This window comes from Scomber japonicus, chromosome 4 (assembly GCF_027409825.1).
Source record: "Scomber japonicus isolate fScoJap1 chromosome 4, fScoJap1.pri, whole genome shotgun sequence".
In the NCBI taxonomy this organism is placed as follows: domain Eukaryota; kingdom Metazoa; phylum Chordata; class Actinopteri; order Scombriformes; family Scombridae; genus Scomber; species Scomber japonicus.
In genome coordinates, this window is record NC_070581.1 from 23276733 (window position 1) to 23297248 (window position 20516).

The window sequence follows — 20516 nt, forward strand, 5'->3', positions numbered from 1 at the left end:
CTGTCATAAGTTCTTTGGCAGATCTGATTTTTAAAACTGTTCTTAGTTGGAAAAACATGAATGAACAACGGCATTAATATGCAAGTTTGAGTGGAGGTGGTCATCAATGATATTACAAAGGTTTCTGCAAGAGCTAGTATGTTAGATGAGAAGATGATTGGAAGAAATGTAATTATGTGATGAGTCTGGACTTAAAACAATCTCAGAATTTTCCCAGTTTAACTGTAAAAAATGTGGTGCCATCCAGTTACTGATATTTGCAATGCACCTGTGGAAGTTGTTTAATTGATTGGTGTCATTGGTGTCAAAGGTGAGATATAATTGTGTTTCATCATCATAGAAATTGTACTTGGTATTGTGTGTGTGTAAATGGAAAAAAAAGTAAGGGCCCCAGAACGGATCTCTGTAGAACTCCATAATTTACTGGTACTGAAACCAATCGATAATTCCCAATTTCCACACAGAATAGCCTTAATGAAAGATAAAAACAGAACCTATCTAAAGCCAAACCTGAAATGTTCACCCACATTTTAAAACGTTCAGTTAAAATAGTATGATCAACAGTGCCATAGACAGTTCCAACAGGAGTAATAAAGTGTATTGAGCACAGTCAACTGCTAAGAGATAATTTAAAACCAGCTATTTTACCTGGCTGAAATTTCTCAAAGAGACCATTACTCTTCATGAAAGAAATTATCTGCTCTGCTACAATTTTTTCTAAGATCTTTGCAAGAAATGTCAGTTTTGAGATTGGTCGGAAATGATTAAGAGTACCTGGGTCTAGTGTGGGTTTTTTATGAAGAGCTTGTACTACTGCTGTTTTAAAACAATCAGGAACAAGGCCAGATGAGAGAAAGGTTGATTACATTTAAAAGGAATTGACAGCTAGGGTAGGGTAGGAATGATGTGAGAAGAACAGGTGTAATTCTTCATTTTGGCAATGGTCTAAGTTACATTTTCAATTGTTAGTTTATCAAAAGAAGTGAAGCACAGTTGGTGCTATGAGGAGAAGGTTCAGTGACAGCTTGGGCAACAAATAAAATGTTGTTTTTGATTTTTTGATTTTGTTAGACAACAAATACATTGTTCATATTTGACCGTTAATGATTCGATGACAGCAGGGGGTGGACTTAATGTGCGACTTACAACGTTGAAGAGGAGTCTGGAGTTAGAGCCATGTTTTTTAATAATGAGGTCATTATAATATGTTTTCAGCAGCTGTTTGCACTGCTTGATTAAAGGTCTTCATCAGATCCATCATACTCTGCAAGTCTACAGGCTGTCTAGAACCTCTCCATTTTTGTTTAGTCCTATGACAAAACTTCTTTACAAATCTGAGGCCTTTGGTTAGCCAGGGATGAGGTGTGTGTCATGTTCCATAAAACAGTACAACATTACAGCCATAATTATTTCAACTCATTATATTGTTTATAAAATTTATATTATTTATTATAAAAAGTGGAGGATGCCACAACATTGCATGGCAGGTTTCATTATCAATTAAAACTATCAATCAACACAGCCTGCAAACCACGCACATTTCTTTTTCCTTTGCTGTGACAGTTTCAAGGCAACTCATGAACCTATGCCCCTACTGTACTGTATGTGCATGTTATATGATGATGCCTATGCACAGTTTTAATCTCTCAGGATTTCAGGAACAGGATTGATATTTCAAGACTCCCCCATAGCACCTCAAAGGTATGCATTTAAAAATATCTTTTTAGGTGTCATAATTGCTTTAAAATGTCAAAATGGTCCAAATATGACCCAAACAGTATGTCAGGGTTAAGTGCTTATAAAAGTGCTAATACACCCTGGGGGTGAGATTATTTTCCTTACTGGTACTTCTAAGGCCAAGCATGAACTTTCAGTCTTAACTACTGTATATGAAATGGGAAGAACCCTAACCCTAGACTGTGAAGATCAGGTTCATAATAAATTCAGTAATAAACTTTATTTGTATAGAAAATTTGCAGCTCAAAATGCTTTATATAACATTGAATCAAATAAAAATGCTTTCATAATGCAGTGAAATATTAGCTCTGGTTAAAGGATGGGTTTACATAATGCACTTACAATGCAAGTGATGGGGGCCAAAATCCACAAGCCTCCTTCTGTGCAAAAATGTATTTGAAGTTTATCTAATGCCAATACAGTACAAAGCTTCAAATGTTCAAATTCCTCAAATCAAGAAGATATTTTCAATGTTACAATATAAGCTTTAGATAAACTTTGGACTAACTAAATATATGCTTTATTCAAGGAAGTGTATAATATGGCATACAGAGTTTAACATGTAGTACTTCCATTTGTTTTTCTATTTTGCAAATCACAGACAGATAAACAGAAGATAAACTTTTAAATGCATTTTTGCACAAAATGACTCATCACTTACATTGAATGCACAGCTGAAGTTAGAAAGAATGATAACAGTGCCAACTCTTTCAGTATTTATACAGGCACCGAGCTGTTGTTTTAAGACAAACTTGAAAAACTGTGAACCTATCTTATGTCCTTAGGTATGGACATATGCTAAGTGTGTGGAAATAGCAGTAAAATGCAGCATTAATTTCTCTCCCTGTTTCCAGTTAGCGGTTGAGGGAAAGCACCACATTATCATCTGCATTTGGCCACTAGGGGAGCTATAACCCCTGAAACAGAAAAAAATAAGATCATGCTCTTTTTGGACTGTGAGCCTGAGCAGCTTGTTCTCATGCTCACAGTCCAAAAAGCAGTAGCACTCACCCTATCCTCCACTTATTATGTTACCAGTCTGCACAGAAGACAGACTAGCCATTCAAATACACATGTTGCCATATTCCATGTTCGGTCTACTGTGTGACAAGTTCACTGAAACATGCCCATGATCCTTTGCATTCTGTCCATATTCAGGAGACCGACCTCTGCCAAGCGCAACATGCCTGTGTGCACAAACAGGGTTTGTCAGCAGAGCGGGATGAGACAGATGTGAGCTGGGTCTGGACAAATGCATTCTTTTTCTTCAGAGAGAGGAAAGCTTAGTGGGGTTGACTGCAGGGTATGGTTGCCCCACATCCCACCAGTGCGATGAGGGGAGGAAGAGGTGGTGCGAGACATGTTTGGGATGGAATGAGAGGGATGACGAGAAGGGTTGTCAGAAGCAGATGTGACCCCCCCCAATCCCCCAACCTCCCAACCCCCCCTTGCCTAAATAAGTCATGCTCCAGATCCTTTTATCTACACATGCTAACAGGTACTAGTGAGTTCCCTGAGAAGAGATGTAGAGAGAAAAAGATGTAAAGGGAAAAAAAACACACAGAGAAAGAAATGCAGAGAGCTAGAGAAAGAGTGGTACCTATCACTGCTGCAAGAGGCTTAAATGGGCTTTTCTCTGACCATTTTGTAATTCTAATAAAACCATGCACTCTTTCTTATTCATACTTACACAGAAACAGAGAAGGAACAGGTGATGAAATTGATCATAAAAAAAAGGTTAAGCGGAGATGTCTGTGCACTTACTCACACTATCACGAAAGATCGACAAAGAGCAGAGGCAAACTGGAGTCAGATATCAGAATTTTTAACAGCAGCTTCACAGATTCCAAAGATTTAAAGGTTGAGTTATTTCCCTCAATCATATTGAGCGGGCAACACTTTCTGACAAGCAGAGCATGTCAATAGCCAACCTACAGGTTTCAAACCTAAGATAATATATTCTCTAATCAAAGGCACAACCACTCATAGACCAAACACAGCAATGCAAATGTATTGCAAAATTAGCATAATTCACACTTGATCCAACATAATCTCTGCACCGAAAAAAAATACAAACGAGTAACATTCTCGCACACATACCAGATTCACATGCTTACACACCCTAATGCTATGTGAACAGGAGTCACTGAGTGTGAAATGGATGCGGCCCCCCAGCCCTGGTGCCTTCAGCCTTAGCCAGCTGGCGGTGGTCCCAGCTCTTCCCCTCCATGCCAGCGCCTCCCCAAAACCCTGCACGCTTTGATATCAGCCAGCCCCTGGCTACCCAGACATCTGGAAGTTATTATTCAACAGAGCACGCCACAAAGCGCCATTTCCATAATGAAACATCACATTTTGTTTCAGTGCCCTGCTTTCTGCTCCTGCTCTTGCTGCATACATGTTTGTTCCAATGTGTAGCGTATTTCTGACCTCTGACCCTGTTAAGCTCTCTCATCATTTGTCTGTTCATGGCACCCTAGGCTTGTCAAATTAGTTGACTCACTGGAAAGTGAGGTAGAATAGCCAGTCATTTGACCTTTAACACCTTGTAGTTTAATACTGAAGCTCACACCATGCTAACCAGTGAATCATTTGAAGCAGTGAGCTACGGAAGTGTGAGGCCAAACTATTCAGAGCCAGAACAACATACTCATCCCTACACCCACTCCCACTAATAGATCCTTTGTTGGCTGATGTCCCACTCCGCCTCTCTATTTGTCTCTCTGAGTCTAGGACTGACTTTGTGCCATCTCTTCTGTTTTCTGGGCATGCAGATTCCTATGAAAATCCAGCTGAAACTATTTATTTTCTGGTTTTAAATAGTTTCAAGTGTGGGCTCTAAAAATCAAAAATTCTAAAAGAAGTTAATCTAATTAGAGAAGTCATATATTTCCAGTCATTCTAACTATCCTGCCAGAGAAGTTTTGAAGTCCTTGTAAAATTATGTCAAGATCTCTGTGGGTGTGTTCGTCTGTTTATCTATCTGTACATATGCTTTGTATTACAATTAAGTGGCCACTCAAAACCATGTTTCATTTAATAATACCCTAACAATGGACAACAGGATGTTTTCCTGCAGTAACAGTAACCTATTTTTGTCCATATAACACAACTGATATATTAGCTCTCCTTAGAAGTTATGTTTTTGTCCACGTGATGAATGTGAGTCTAATACTGACTCTCCTTTTAGCTCTAGTTTGGTCTTCACCAAATTCTCAGGGAAATTTCTGGTTAGCTTTGTATGTTTGCCCTTTGGTGTTGGGAAGGTATCGTACAGTGTTTTTGTTTTTTTTTGCTGAAATCAGCTACCTGCAATGACCCAAATAGACGAGAGCCATGATTTGAATCCACACAGTTAAGCTGTGGGCCAAAAAACCAAAACTACGAGCTGAAGAGGCACTTTATTTGTTATTGTTTAACAGTGTTCTCAGTTTATTTCAAGCACAATCTTAAACTGCTACAAATTTGGTGGTGGTGGTCAGCTGATTCATACTAAAAATCAAGTTTGCTTATCAAGACTAAGAGGTTTCTTGTTAGTCATTATGCCCAATGGGTGACACATCTGACTAAGCTAGTTTTGATCTTGTCAGGAACTTCCTGGCCCATCTCCTCTATGAGATGTTGACAATTACACTGTGTAAGTGAACAAGGGTCCTTAATCACGTGTGTTGTTGTTACTTATTTGATTAACATTGATATGCTGATATCGATCGCAGATCTGGCCTTGTGGTGATTATGTAGTCATGGAAACAGTTAGGGTCAGGCTGCAGTCCTTGCATGACCTCTGACAGTTTTTTAATAGAGGAGGAAGAGTCGAAGACCCCTGGGGTATCCAAGGCACAAGATGTTTTCCAATAACAGCTTATGGCTGAAGGGAATCATACTCTCCCCCTGTGGCAGTGTGATTCTATCACTTTTAACCATGTGCTACTGCTACTTCTTTATACCCAATCTCTTGCTCACTCGCTCTCTCTAAAACCCCAAGGAGTTTTGACCTGATTCTTGGCTGTTACTATCACCAGACCACTGGAGAAAATGTGATAGGAAGAAGAAACTCTGGGATGATAATTGAAACTTGAAGCATGTTATTTGAGTGTCTGTGCTCATACTCAGTCAGTGCATAACTCACCTCATTTTCATTTTGTTGGGGGGAAGGAGGGTCAATCAGTGCCAGTTGGACCACAGTCTCAAATACATGTGTGTGTGGACCACTTGCTGTCAGTTTAAACTGGACTGGTTCATCCAGGCTGGCACCCTCTCGCTGAGCAAAGATGGACCCATCTGCCCGCACACTGAAGTTGGGGTCACTGCTCTGGAAAGCCACCGCCTCATTCCCCATGCAGTCGTCAAATTTCACTGTAGACAAAAGAATTGAGAAGATTTACATGATTTGAGTGATAACTAAGCAAAGAAATAGACACAAGGTATGTAATGGCAAAGTGTGGATTACACACACACACACACACACACACACACACACACAATACACCTACAGTGCACGACAGTATTAGAGATAGATAGTAGAGCTACAGAGGCTACTGTGCCTGGTTTGACACTGGTGCATCTCTCCATTAGTCAAACCATTAGTTATAGGTCAAAACATCACAAGGACAACACTCTGAGGATTCTTCTCTACAGCTGTATGTGAAAAAATAGCCAACTGATGGTGTGGAATGCTGTTATTTGTGGAGGGGGTGGGACACTGGTCTTAACACAGCTTGCATGACAATCTATTTGTAGGTGGACCAAGCAGGATGTATAGTAATTAACTGTTAATTAGAGAGAAGATCTAGTCATGAACTAAAAATAAAACCTTTATTAGCAAACGTAATCACAACTTTGAAAAACAACAAAATACCAGAGTGAAATTAAATAACACATCTAAGTAGCAATCTATAGAAAACTACATATTTGGCATGAGGACATACTGATTTTATTTGTCTTTAATGGTACTACTGTAAAATCTATCTACTGTAAAAGGCCTGTTGTTGTTGAATGACAGCCTGTTTATCTTTATTCAGGATTCCACAGTTTTCCTCCTTTGCTCTCATACCTGATGGCCCAAATCTCCTTTTTCCTCCTCATTGGCTCAGTCTCTTTTATGAGAGGATATAAAACAGTTTTATCTTTGTTATTAGTTCAGCCCACTACACAACAACTTTCTGGCATTAATACAATCTTACTAATCCAGTCACAGCTAATAATAACTCTGCAGGGGATTGCTTACCATGTGGCCTATTTACGTACTGTCTGTGAATACAGTATGCTACATTATTTAATTTAAACTGAAAATACTGCCTTGTGGTTGTATGCCTCCACCAACCAGTCAAGTTTTCATTCATGTCTTTCCAGACTCATATAATATTTGTAGTGAAGACTTTGAGGGAATGCAATACAAAATAAAAATATTAAAAGTTTGTCCTATGACCTCTGACCACCACATTCTAATCAATTCATCCTTGAGACCAAGTGGACATTTATGCCATTTGTAATGAAATTCGCTACAAGCATTCTTGAGATATTGCATTCATGAGAGAATGGGACAGAAATTAGGTCACAGTGTCCTTGACCTTTGACCAGCAAAATTTGTTGCGCAAAACTTTGTCATAATTTGCGAATGAATTCTTGAGGTATGGCCAAAAATGTGTTGCAGCAGAGACGTTCACCTTTAACCTATGACCAACTAATTATAATGAGGTCATCCTTAAGTCCAAGTGGATGTTTGTACCACATGTAATGAAAATCCCTCCAGGTATTACTGAGATATTGCGTTCACAAGATTGGGATAGACCTGACCTGAGGTCACAATGATCTTGACTTTTAACCACAAATATCTAATCAGTTCATCTTTGAGTCCAAATGGATGTTTTTGCCAAATCTGAAGAAATTGCCTCAAGGCATTCCTGATATATTGCGAGATATAACAAGAATGGGATGGACAAATAGACAACCCGAAAACATAATGCATCTAGCCATGGTTGTCACCAGCACAGAGGCACAACAAAAATGCATGTTACTGTTTTTATGTCACATGATCGTTTCAAAGACACACTCACACGTCACATAATACAAAGAGCTATGACTACATTTACACAAATAATAGTTTGTAGTAAGAAAACTAAACATGAATTGACCCATAATGACTATTTTTAAAAGATGAATATTAACAATCACTGTTAATCACAAAATGCGTCCAGCAAGAACTCTTGAGAGAAAAGACCTACAGTATGTCTATATCAAGTTTCAGCGATTAGGCAGAAACATTAAACAGAGATATTTGAGATGCATGCAGGGACTGAATGAGCAAGACTCTAAGAATCCTTACACTTCACTCAAACTATTGATTTGCAACAGTAGCTAATATGCAATAAATGAGCTTGAAATATAAAACATGTCCTTATCCACTTTATTTAAAATGGAACATTAGGTACAATAGGATGACATATGGTGAGGTTCAGGTTGTGTGATGTCAGGGGCATTCTCATGTTTGATCTATTATGAAACTCTAACACAGTTCATGGGAAGACGAGAAGAGAAAATGACTCGCAGATAAGTGTAGCCCATATTGGAGTCCCATCCTAACTTCCTTCCTTCCTTCCTTCCTCATGGCACCCGCAGCCTTCTCTCTCTGGGATTACAACGTCTAGACAGCATATTGTACGAAACCCTAAGCTGAAGGCAGTAACTCACTTCAGTTGCTTCACTTTTTTTCTCACGTCTGTATTACAGCTGTAACAGGGCTTCTATTACAGAGAATAAATGTGAGTAAATCCGGCCTTTTGTTTTGTCTGACCCTTAATATGTCTGTGATCATGTCAGTGTCCTTCTATCTAAGGCCAGACAGACAGCCACTCAAAGCTCAGTCAGAGGGGACAGCTCTTAAACAACACTCAGTCCACTCTGTGAAGCAGGTGTTGCACAAAATGTCCTGGTCTAGACAGGAGGGTATGAGGCATAAGAGATGGATTACATCAACCCAAGAGGAAGAAAAGCCTCTGCTGTTCAGCAGATTGTGTCTTTCTTTGTGTAGCTGAACATCTCTAAAGACAAACCCCTAAATATCATGCTTTCTGTTTTCTGCTTGTCTAGTCCCCTTTGTCTAATGCCAACTCATTTCTTCTACCATTATTTTTTGCAGATTCTTAAAGATTAGCTTTGGAAGTGTGGGGTGAGAGACAATAACAGATACACCAGTTGGCAAACATGTGTCTGAGCAAATAGATTTTTGGATGGCTGCCTGATTATATTAACAATGAGAAAGTTAGAAGTCAAACTCAAAGCAAGCATTGTTGTAATTCTACGTGTTTGTATCTGTGAAACAGTCAAACACTGATAAAATAAACAAGCAGCAGGTGGTCTGTTGCCCCTTCTCTTAATGTCCTCCAATCATGGTCTCATATCTCTCTGAGCTAGGCACGCAGCCAGCAGTGCAGCAGTACTGCGGTCATGACTGTACAGGCCTGTAGGCTAAAGCATCACACTGAAGGAAAGGCATCTTTAATCATAACTACCATATAAAAAGGGATCCATATTCTTTTATTGTCTCAAAATTTATTTTTTGATTACAATAAAAATAGGTTTATTAGTCTTCTTTGATAGGAAATTAAGGAAGACTTTTGTCCAATAATTGAACGGATGGTCGGACAAAACAAGAAATTTGAAGATGTAACCATGGGCTCTGGGAACTTGCACTGATTGCATTTTTTGAAATTTGCTGATATACAAATATACTGTTTACCATAGACCGATCAATCAATGAAGAAAACAATAGGTAGATGAATCAATGTTGAAAATACTCGAAAATACTTGGTTCTATCCCTGTACCATTAAGTTTGTATTCCTCTTTCTATATACATCTTATTAATTTTTTTTCTGATTTTCATTCTAAAATGCTAAGACGCACTAATGATGAAACGAAATAAAGCCACCAAAGGACTAAAGATTTACTGCCATTGTGGTCCTTAATAAGTAATGGAAAAGTGTGGATTACACACACACACACACACACACACACACACACACACACACACACACACACACACACACACACACACACACACACACACACACACACACACACACACAGGCAAAAAGTAAAAGCAGCACATGAACCGAATTAAATCAGTTTACATCAATCAGTTGTTTTTGAATGAAGGTATTTTTCACTGCGAATTGGTAAAAAAGGTAAAAATGATGAGCTAACAATAATGATCCAAGTAGTGTATATACTGTAGGTGTATAAGCGGTCCCTGTGTGTGTAGGCATTTATTTCCTATGATTGCCGGCATTTTCAACAATGACAAGCTGAACTAACTGCACCAATACCCACACACAAATAGTGACAAGCTGTGCATAGAGTACCCAGAGGGTCTTGTTCTTGCACCAATTAAAGAAAAAGACAGTGCCAATTTTACCCCTCCATCAACACAAACCTCCAATAGCTCCTCTTTCACTCACTTGGGTCGATACTGCTATAAGAGAGATTATAAAAATCTGCCAACAACAGAGCAATGAAGCCCAACGGCACAGTGCTGCGCATTAACAAGTCGTCTACAGCAATGGGCCCAGGTTGTGCATTGATCTGGCAAATAACACAGACACCCCAGTGTGCCAAGCAGCCAGCCCAGTACTTCTCCACTGTCTAGTCAATGTGAGCAGCCCTTGAAATGTTACAAATACTACCGTGGTATGTGCATTACCCCACAGCAGGATATATATATACTGTATTACTACATCTTTTTTTTATCACAGTTGCTTGGAAGTGGTGGTGAAATAGTGCTTTGAGTTGCTTAGAGTATATCATACCCCAAACCCATCTTCACTTTTCTAATTAAAGTTCCCTTCTCCCTCAACAGACAAGGACAAGGAAGAAGAGAGTGCTGAAAAGAGTTGTGACCTTCTTGTGGTGTTCTCTGGACAGCCTGACAGGAAGTAGGTGACAAGTGTTGAAAGGGAAGTGAGAAAGGGACACAGTCAGGGGAGAGGGAGTGAGCTTAGGAGTGACAGAAAGAAGGTGAGAGGAGAGGGAGAGAAAGGGCAGAGTGAGAAAGAGAGAGAGAGAGAGAGAGAGAGAGAGAGAGAGAGAGAGAGAGAGAGAGGATGGAGAGTGAGTAGAGGAGGCATCAGAGTGACAGTGGAATGGAACAACATTAAAGAGGAGAAAGGAAACGGGAAAGAGCTCATAGGCAGATTGCAGTTGCTAAAGTGGGGATCTCCAGAGACAGCAGAATTTAAAGCTGCCTTTGAAATTGTTGAAAGTATGGTACATTGAATGTGTCATATGTCACCCTGCCCTACAAAACAGAGAGGGAACCATTCTAAGCAGTCCAGATCTCTGTTACAATCAGACCCATTGAGGACAAGAGAGGGGTAAGTAGGAAGGGGGGGGGGTGAAGATGAGGAGGAATGAGGAATGGGAGGTGCAGGTGGAGGCTGGGGAGGGCAGCGGATGGGGGCCTGGCACTGGGATCCTGGATCTCTCTCACACAGCCACATTGGAATGGATGGGATGCTCAGATGGCTGTTTAAACAGGTTAATTGGGCTGGCCTCCCGAGAGATCGGGACAGATGGAAAGATGGATAGAATGAGTGAGGAGAGAAAGAGAGAGCAAAAGAGAGACAAAGGGAGAGTGATGGAGCTCAGAGAGATGGAAACAGAGAGAGGGATGAAGAGATGGATGGTGAGAGACGAGTATGGCTGCTGATCAGAAGCACCACGGGGAGTGTGCAGTCTAATCAGAGTAGAGCGGAACTCTACAGTAGGCTGGGCCCTCAGTGACTGACTAAACAGAGCCAGGTCCACTGTCCACTACTGATAGAGTATGAAAGGAGAATAAACTTGTGATGGAAGGGTGTTTAAAGCAGTGTTAAAAGCCCATCAGGGACACTGGTTCATTGAAGTCAATCATGAAGATGGACTCATCCCTCCATCCTTCCCAGAAACCTACAAAAGGACGATGGCAGCAACCAGCTACCATTACAAATATGCTCACAGTGTGCAAGCACACACAGACACAAACTGAAAGGGAACATACACAGATCTGTTTCAAACTTTGTATGATCATTCAGAAATTTAGTTCAGTCACAATCCACCAAACATATTCTTTTCTGAATTAAAACAGAAGATGTGCATGTAGCACAAACTACAAATATTAGAAGTATTAAACAAAACTGAAACTACTTATCTATTGAACATGCATCAAAGCAATGGTTGCATTAGCACAGCTTTTCAAACCTGCTTTTCTGTCCATAAGGCTTCAGGAGATTCAAAGAATGAACTGATGTTATGTTTGAAAACTATCATGCCACAACAAATTCAAAAAAACACTTTCAATGAGAGTTTTTTAAGTTACCAAGGGCAAAAAGTGTGATGGGTAATAGTAATCACAGCGTCACAAAGTTTTGCTGTTTCACTGTTCTACTTCAGTGGTGAAAGAGACTGAAATAGAGAGGTTGTAAGTGAAACAAAATCGTTTGTGTACCCATCAGTAGGCATAGGCTGAATATTCATTGAGAAAGAATAGAATTGGAATGAAAATAAGTGCTATCTCATTAGTTTTCTTTTTGAAAAGAAAAAAAAACAATTTATTGTGGTCACTTTATTATCTTCTTGTTTTGAATTTTGGTCATGTAACTAGTTTGTTGTTTGCTAGATTTTGTTCCCCTAAACTTTCCCAGCCTTGCTTATACAGCAACACTGTACTGCTGCAGCAGACCATAAAGTGAATGTAAAATTCTGTGTCCTGGTTATGGATGGCCTGTGGTGTCTTATGTAAAATTAAGCAGCTTTACTCTGTGTTTTGTTTGGTTGAACACCGATACACTTTACTTCACCGTTCCGCTTTCTCTCTGTTAAAATCTAAAATGTCAGCCTGAGATATTAGGTTGTAGATAGAGCTTGGCAACTTCTCAACAACACCTCTCTTGGTTTGCTAGAAAATCCTATCTGTTCCTATCACTGTCATTTTACATTCAATTTAACTGATTGAGAGAAGGGTTGTATTTAAATATGGACTTGAGGCTAATAAATATACTATTAAGAGTATGTTTGTGCACTGCTGTATAAATCTGGGAGCACTTTTGCAAGTGTGGAGGTCATACATGTCACAACATCTGGCCTTATTTTTAACCTCTTTGTCAGTTTCTGCTTATTTTTGTCTTTTCCGGCTCTTTTTTGATGTAGATCAAGTCAAATATTGTTGTTACAGTTCAGTGGCGGCTGGTGACAAAAATGTTTGGGGGGGCGCGGTTTGATGGTTGGTGGTCCTAGGGTTAGTGTCAAACAAACCGTAGCACCACTTCACCACAGCAAAAAAATAAAAATAAGAAAGAAAAACCAATCTAAAAATAACACAACACACTATAATATTCCCTGGTTTGTCCAAGTATGGTATCTCAGGCCCACAGAGAGAGGAATACAAAATTATAATTAGATTTGATAAAATGCCCATTTCACTCACATCACCTAAAGTTACCAACAGTTAAAGCGGAGTTCCCAATAAGTTAATGTGCTTAAAAAGAGACACCACCACATACATTTTAGTTATTGTGCCTTCAGTCCTGATTTCACTGTAATCTGTTAGTTGTTGCAATACCTAAACAGGACAATAGATGGCGCATTAAGCACTATACACTGCTCTGATTAAGCATAACTTATTTAACTTCTTATTTTAATAATGAAATGTACCCCAAATCAACTGTAATAGTCAAAATTACTTCCATCATTTTCTTATCCTGCATTCATGTATTTTAATTATGTTTTTGTAGAGAAATTACCAAGTAGTCTTCTTTAATTTCCGTGGCTCCACTTTAACGCCATCTACTGAAACTAGCAGGAGTTTGAGTGACAGCTGCTGACGGGAGGGAGTGAATGACAGCCAGAATTGTCCAATCGCATTAGACTAAAAAACATAAAACAACAACAATTCGCTCCCAATAAAAGTGGGCGTGTACTGAGCTGGGCCCTGTGGGAAAACTGAAGGAAGCCAATCAGAGAGCAGCTTCAGGTCATGTGCTTGTCAAAAGTTTGAGGGCTTACATTCTCCCCGCACACAGGAAGTACATATAGAAATAATAAAATACCATTTGGAATCGATTTATAATGAATGCTGACAGGTGCTGAGAGACAGGCGCATTTTACAAGCAAATACTTTTTATTTCATAATTATTTACCATTATCTAATTAATTTATATTTACTATGTTTAAGTAGATTTTCTCTAGATATGTGGAGCGCCCCGCATTAACCAGTCACCAATGTTAGTTTTTTTGTTTTTTTTTAAATTGTGACTATCAGTTGCCAGCCTTACAGCAAAAATGTTACCACTATTCTGATCAAAACGTCCACTTAAATAGTGAGTATAGAATGTAAAATGATTTAATTAGCCTAGTTTAATTAGTCACCTAGTGTTGATCTCAGAGCTGCTGGAGACTTGGCCTGCACACTGCTGGCTAACAACAGACTGAGAGAGAGACATTATTTTTTATACAACTAGTTTGAATTCAGATTTGTGTTTCAGTTTTCCAACCTCTCTGCTCTGTGACTAAGCAGTAGTCAGAGTTGAATCAGATGCAATTTGACCATGTTTTGAAATCTGCTGGAAAGTGATAAACATAAAAGGGTGTGGTCTTCATGATCATATGCTGTACTCAACACTTTGATAGAAGAATATTTGTAATTCATAATTGTGTAAAGGTACACATGCACATTCATTCACATTAACACATAGGCACCCACCACAAAGACATTGTTTTCGACTAATCAGCATCTCTCTAATGACTGATTAGTATTCCTCCAAACAAGCACAGACATGCTTGATTGGCCTTCATCAATTCTCAGCCATCTCTTCCAGTGAAGGGAACTGAACTACTGCCTGAGCTCATGTCAGGACTCCAAACAATCACAGTGTGCTGCTGCCTGACCAAAACAAAAAACCCCACATATCAACACACTATGCCTAAGGATGCCTGTGACCATGCATGGAATGCTAAATGAATCATCAAACAAACATGAAAAATATCACTCACACAAAAAATTGCCAACCACAGAGAGTGTTTTACATTAATATAGCCATCTCGATACTCCTGTAGCTATCAAGACATAGCTACATATGTCCCTGAAATGACACCCAAAACTCATAATTGCTCCACTCTGTATTAATTCTAACATTAACGTCCCTCTTTTTCTTTTAGTCTGCATTGTGTGCTTGTGGTGAGGTATGGAAGACAGACGAAGCAAGAGCTGGACAGCAAGAGAGAGAAAGAGAGACAGAGAGAGAAAATCGAGTCTTCTGGCAATTAGGGCTGGCTTTAGTGGTGATTAGGAGAGAAGGCAGTGAAAGAGAGAGAGGGATCAGGCAGAATAAAGCCTCTCCCAGGAAGAGAAAAGCCCATTTGTAGAAAAAAGAAGAGGAAATAACAGCAGAATTAAAGTAAGCACAAACTTCCCCAACTTTCAGAGGTAGTTGGAGCAAGCCCCCAGGATGTGCGCAGGGCTTTGAAGCTGATTTGACATAGAGGCCAAACCATGGACTTACAACCTCTGGTTCTGCATTAGGTCCAAAAAGTTTTTTTCCCCACACACAATCATGGGAAAATGAGTGGCTGTAAAATGGTAGATACATTTTTTGAGCGTCTCAACTCCTGTGAAATGACTCGTTTCACGATAAGAATTTGATCCACTCGGACAGATAACATTAGTCTAGAGGAGATGATTGAATTATTATATTCAATTTAAGTTAGTGCAGGACTAAACTGGAAGTTAGCCAAAGTCTAAGTCTCTGGTCAGCATGCTCTATGGATGGACTGAGCCCATTGAGCATTTGCAGTATGCAATCATACAGGTTATTTCTTTACAGCAGGAAGTGGCTTTTTGGCTTCACGCACAACTGAGCAACTTTCAGGGCCACACCTCTGATGCGGTTTGCCAGTTCTCTTTATACATTCAAGGGCTGGACAGTAAGTTATTATAGAGCTCACACACACACACACACACACACACACACACACACACACACACACACACACACACACACACACACACACACACACACACACACACACACACACACACACACACATAGTAGACACAGCTAACACAATCAAAAGGTATTTACACAGCCAGCCACAGCTTATATCCCTATGCTCCTCTCGTTCTCTCACAGCAGTCATTTGGCCTTTTACTCTACCTTTCTGTGGTTACAGGGGCGGGGGGGAGTAATGTCTAAAACACTCTGGTGGTTGCAGTCCAGCCTACAAATTCAATGATGGATTTGATACGTAGAGTATAGGTTAGTGTTCCCTGGAGTCTTGGCCCAGATTTTGTATTCTACTGTATGTACTGTTATACTGCAATGCCCAAAGCCCTGCAGCATGAGATCTGATACAGTCTGACCAACCGGACTCAACACAGAAGAGTGCGGTAGACTTCAGTCAGCATGTGTGTGTGTGTTTGTGTAACATGGACTGGCGTCTGCAGGACTGTTCATGGCTCTCGAGGATGAGAGATGATGATGGAGGTGGTGTTAATAGTTATGCTAGGCTGGAGAAAGGCTGAGGAGGGGTGATGGCCATCTTGTCTTTGAGAGTGTACAGTTTACTCTGAGGGGGACTGCTGTTGTCAGCAGTTTGCATAAAATTGGGCTCCGCAGGATTTGGGTTTGCATTCATGCATTTTAATTTTGTTAATCTTTTTTCACCCCATTGGTCTGTTTAGTCTACCCTCAAGAGTCACCAAGATTCAGGTGCCATTTATCTAGAACATAAATCTCAGGGTCAGTGCAAGGGGCACTTGCTGGACTGTAAATCTTCAGTGGCTGTGCCCAGATTTTTCTGCATCAAAAAAACTTTTTAAAAACGTAATAGAAAACTGTTTCCATGCATTTTTATAGCATGTGATATCTACACAATGCATAGCATATGTGAAAATTGGACAGAGAAGGAAAGGTTTGGATTTGATTTACCATGTAATCTGCATCTGAATATTCCAGCCAATTGAACGTCTCAAACCAAAATGAGCATCATATCAGATAACTACACCATTATTACTTGGCCTATGTGATGGAGGATCCTGAAAACTAATAATACAATGGACAAATGAGAAACTGAAAATGACTAACTACTCAAAGTGATTGATTGAATGGTCATAATTTGGTTGCAGAATCATTGCTGATCAGCCTACTTGATATGAATCACAATTCCTCCCTCAATGGTCTGTTAGACATAATGTTAAGATAAGACTAGGCTGGTTTGGTGTTACTAACCAAGGGTAGGGTTAGGGTTAGGGTTAGGCTACAGTGCATTGCAAAGTATGTTAGCTGTATATAACCTATGGTCTGCTCATATCATGTTCATATAACGTGGAACTGACTGACTGTGTGAGCTACTGTTTGGGAGACCTGTGAGCCAATAAGACACATGTATTTCCATGTATTTTCCATTTAGACTCTGTCTGATTGGTCTTGCCTTCATTCAGTTCACTGAAGATACAAAATTACAACAAGCCATCTTCTTTAGTGACAAACCACTGAAAGTTTAAAATGATCTGGGGTTAAAGAAAAAAATCTTCAGGGCTACATCCTCAAGTGTTCAGGCAAGGTTATGCCCATGGTCAGCCCATATTTGAGTCCCAGCCACTCCAATATACAGAATACCTTTACCTGAAAAATGTACCACTGCATCTCTGTATATCTGATGTTACACCGGAGAAGAAAAGGAAAAATGCAGATACACGAATATAAAAAAGTAGCTTAGTAAAGGCCATGAAAAATACAGGCTTTAACTTTGCCTTTATTTCAGTGTTTGCCTCCGAGCATCAAATATGCTTGTTGTAAAGAAAAAGAAATCATTTTCATATTGTTTTCTCAAGCTTCCCCAAGGAAGCAAACAGCACAAAATTGCTTTCCCCAACTGCTGGAGGAAATACAGGCTGTATTTCTCAAATCTAATCAACATCTCTCCATCAAAACTTTAAGAAAAGGTTCTGTTTTTCCAATTGTAGGGGTCAGAGCATACACTAGAGAAATCCCTCTAGCCTTTAAACCATGGAAAAACATACATGTAATTACGCAATCTGTTTGGAGGATAAGGAACATGGTTTTTCAGCAGTACAAGGTTATAGCACTTCTTTTCTCCCTTGAAAGATAGCCACTGGGTTCTGATCCCTGAAATCCGGGGGCTGATGGTGGACTAGGATGGCTGAACCATGCAATTAGTGGTTCTGAAGTTTCACTGAGAAAGGAACTGAGCTGAAAGTTCAACAAACGGCCAAATTAGTGACAAAATCAAACGCTACTTTTGAAAAAGATTGCTGCTCCTGTATGAACAAGAATATCCTCCCAAGAAAAACAACACAATAGATCATAATGTCTGTCACCCAAAAAGTGCCTATAGTTACGTTTGAGTGGCAGATGTCTTCTGGCGGCGCCACTCAACCTTAACCCTGTAGTTATTATAGCAGCCGATGAACGATGAAGGTTGCCTGACTTTAAGGAAATAGTAGCTTTAACCCACACCACATGATTCTCTAACTTTAACAAAGTATTAATTTTAACCCAAACCATCATTTTTCTTAAACCAAAGTGTTTTTTGTTTTTTTTCGTGAAACCCTCCCACTTCAGATGTTATTAGTCTTTTAAATGGACATTATCAGTTGTCATCAGGACCCATAGATTAAATGCAGTATGGGGACTTGTTGGTATGAAGCACTTAAACCTAAAAAAAAAGAAAAAAAAAATCACAAATAAAAATGTACAGAACTGATAACTCATGGTAATGAGCTATTAACTGTTGTTTGGTATTGCTAATAGCTGCAAATACTATGGCTGTTAGATTGACTTAAACCACCCTAGTATCCCTAGGATTTTCGTTCATATTAGAGAATTTATGTCCAATTCCAATAGCTCAGTCTTGGTACAAGAAGCAGCGAGCCCTCTATTTAGTGAGGTATAAAAACAAAGGTGTGGACGTTAGGGTGCTGGATAGGTGTGTAGTGTGTCTGACTTTCATGCAGGAGAGTTTCTGTCCCATCATAGATCTGAAATTAATGTTCAGCATTTTATTCAAGTTTACTAACCGTAACCATAATCTTTGCCTAACCTCAAGCAAGTAGTTTTTGTTGCCTATGCCAGCATACTGCATCTGCCAACAGGATTGAACTAACCACTGTAAAAATTGAGATCCTGATAACAAAACATTTACATCTCTACATGTAATCGTGGTAAGATATAATGACTCAACAAATGACAGAGGTCACCAGTGTGGGTGCATATTTGAGTGCATTCAGATTGTGTATGTGTGTGTATAAACCTTTAAGCTACAGTATAGTGTCATAGAGCAAGCTAAAGGAGAAACATTAGTCACTGATGATTACTAACATCTACCCGAGGGCATCTGTGTCATTATATGTGTGGAAGTACATGATGTTATTCTATTATGTGGCAGCACTAAGCCTTCCTGTGGTCTGAATGAGCGGCATTTTACAAAGAAGTGAATGATGGGTCTTAAAACTGTCAGCTAAATGTGTCTTAAGGCTTGTAGACAATCACAGGGCACAGCCTAAGGAATGACTGAGCTGAAAATGGTGTATGTGTGTGTGTCCACATACAGTAAGTGTGTGTGTATTTGTGTGCACACGTGGATTGCACACAAATATATCTCCTGTGGGTGAAAAGTGTGAAGTACAGGAACACTTTGCTGCAACTGTTGATAAGGTGCACACTGATATGACGGGCCTGTCAGGTAACACCCATACGCTGGCAAACACCCTTCTTCAAGTCTGTCTCAAAAACACACACACAGATACGCATGCACACACCCAGCATGAAGAGAGAATCACAAAAGCTGGGGGCTGAAGGAGGCTGGCAGAGAAGAGCTCCCAGAGGTGCAAACACAGACAGCAGTGAAACAACCCACCCTCTTCCCGACCTCCCCAAAACAAATCCTCCCCTACACACAAACAAACACATATGCTTTGCAAACAAATGCACATATATCATTTGTCAGAGTGTCAGGGTTGCTGCACTAACATTCATTGCAGCTAATTGTTGTGCAATCTAGCAAGAGAAAGCCCTGGAGCTCTATTGGATCCGCCATGTGGTGTGTAGCTTTTATGAGAGGAGGGCACATGTGCAACGGGAGAATCTATGTGAGAGACATACACATAAATGTGCACATGTGATTCATCTTGAGTTGAATGTGTGTGTGTGTGTTTGTGGTCTGCTTATGGTATGTTTTGTGCATAAAGGGGAAATAAATTAGCAGTGCTAGCAGGTTGCTCTGACAAGTCCTATTAATGAGAACATCCTCTAGAGCCTTTTGGGCTGGGGAGAGAAACCAGAGGCCGTGATCATCTGTTCAGCCTGGAAAATGGCATGGAGGGAGGGAGGCTGTAGAACGGCAAAATAATACAAAAAAAAGGCCTGCACAATTAGACCACACCATCTGCAGAAGAGGTGCTAATGTGTAGTTGGAACTACAAGTGGAAAAAGGAAAAGAGAAAACAACTATGCTGTAGAGAAAGAAGACCTGGAAGAGCTGGAATAAAGTTTTACATAGATGGCTAATTGTATACTAAACACTAATTCAGAATTCTGTATTCAATATAGATATTTGCACTCAATGCACTCCTAAAACTATATAAAAAATAAAAATAAAAACCGTATGATGCTTTGAACTCAGAAAGCCTCTAGGCAAACATGCTTTAGTGATGTACAACAATGTAGCAAAGTCATGAATTGCCAAAGGCAGGTTGTCCCCATGGGGTGCAACAGCTCCATTTGACAAT

The 20516-nt window shown here is 39.7% G+C and overlaps 1 protein-coding gene across 1 annotated transcript in view; it reads right to left on the minus strand.

The window, feature by feature from the left end:
* The window catches only part of LOC128357958 (cadherin-4-like), a 240201-nt gene that overhangs the window by 72237 nt on the left and 147448 nt on the right, over positions 1 to 20516 (minus strand). The window contains exon 4 of the mRNA XM_053318395.1: positions 5867 to 6093. Coding sequence (XP_053174370.1) covers positions 5867 to 6093 — 227 coding nt within the window. The remainder of the gene's footprint in view (positions 1 to 5866; positions 6094 to 20516) is intronic.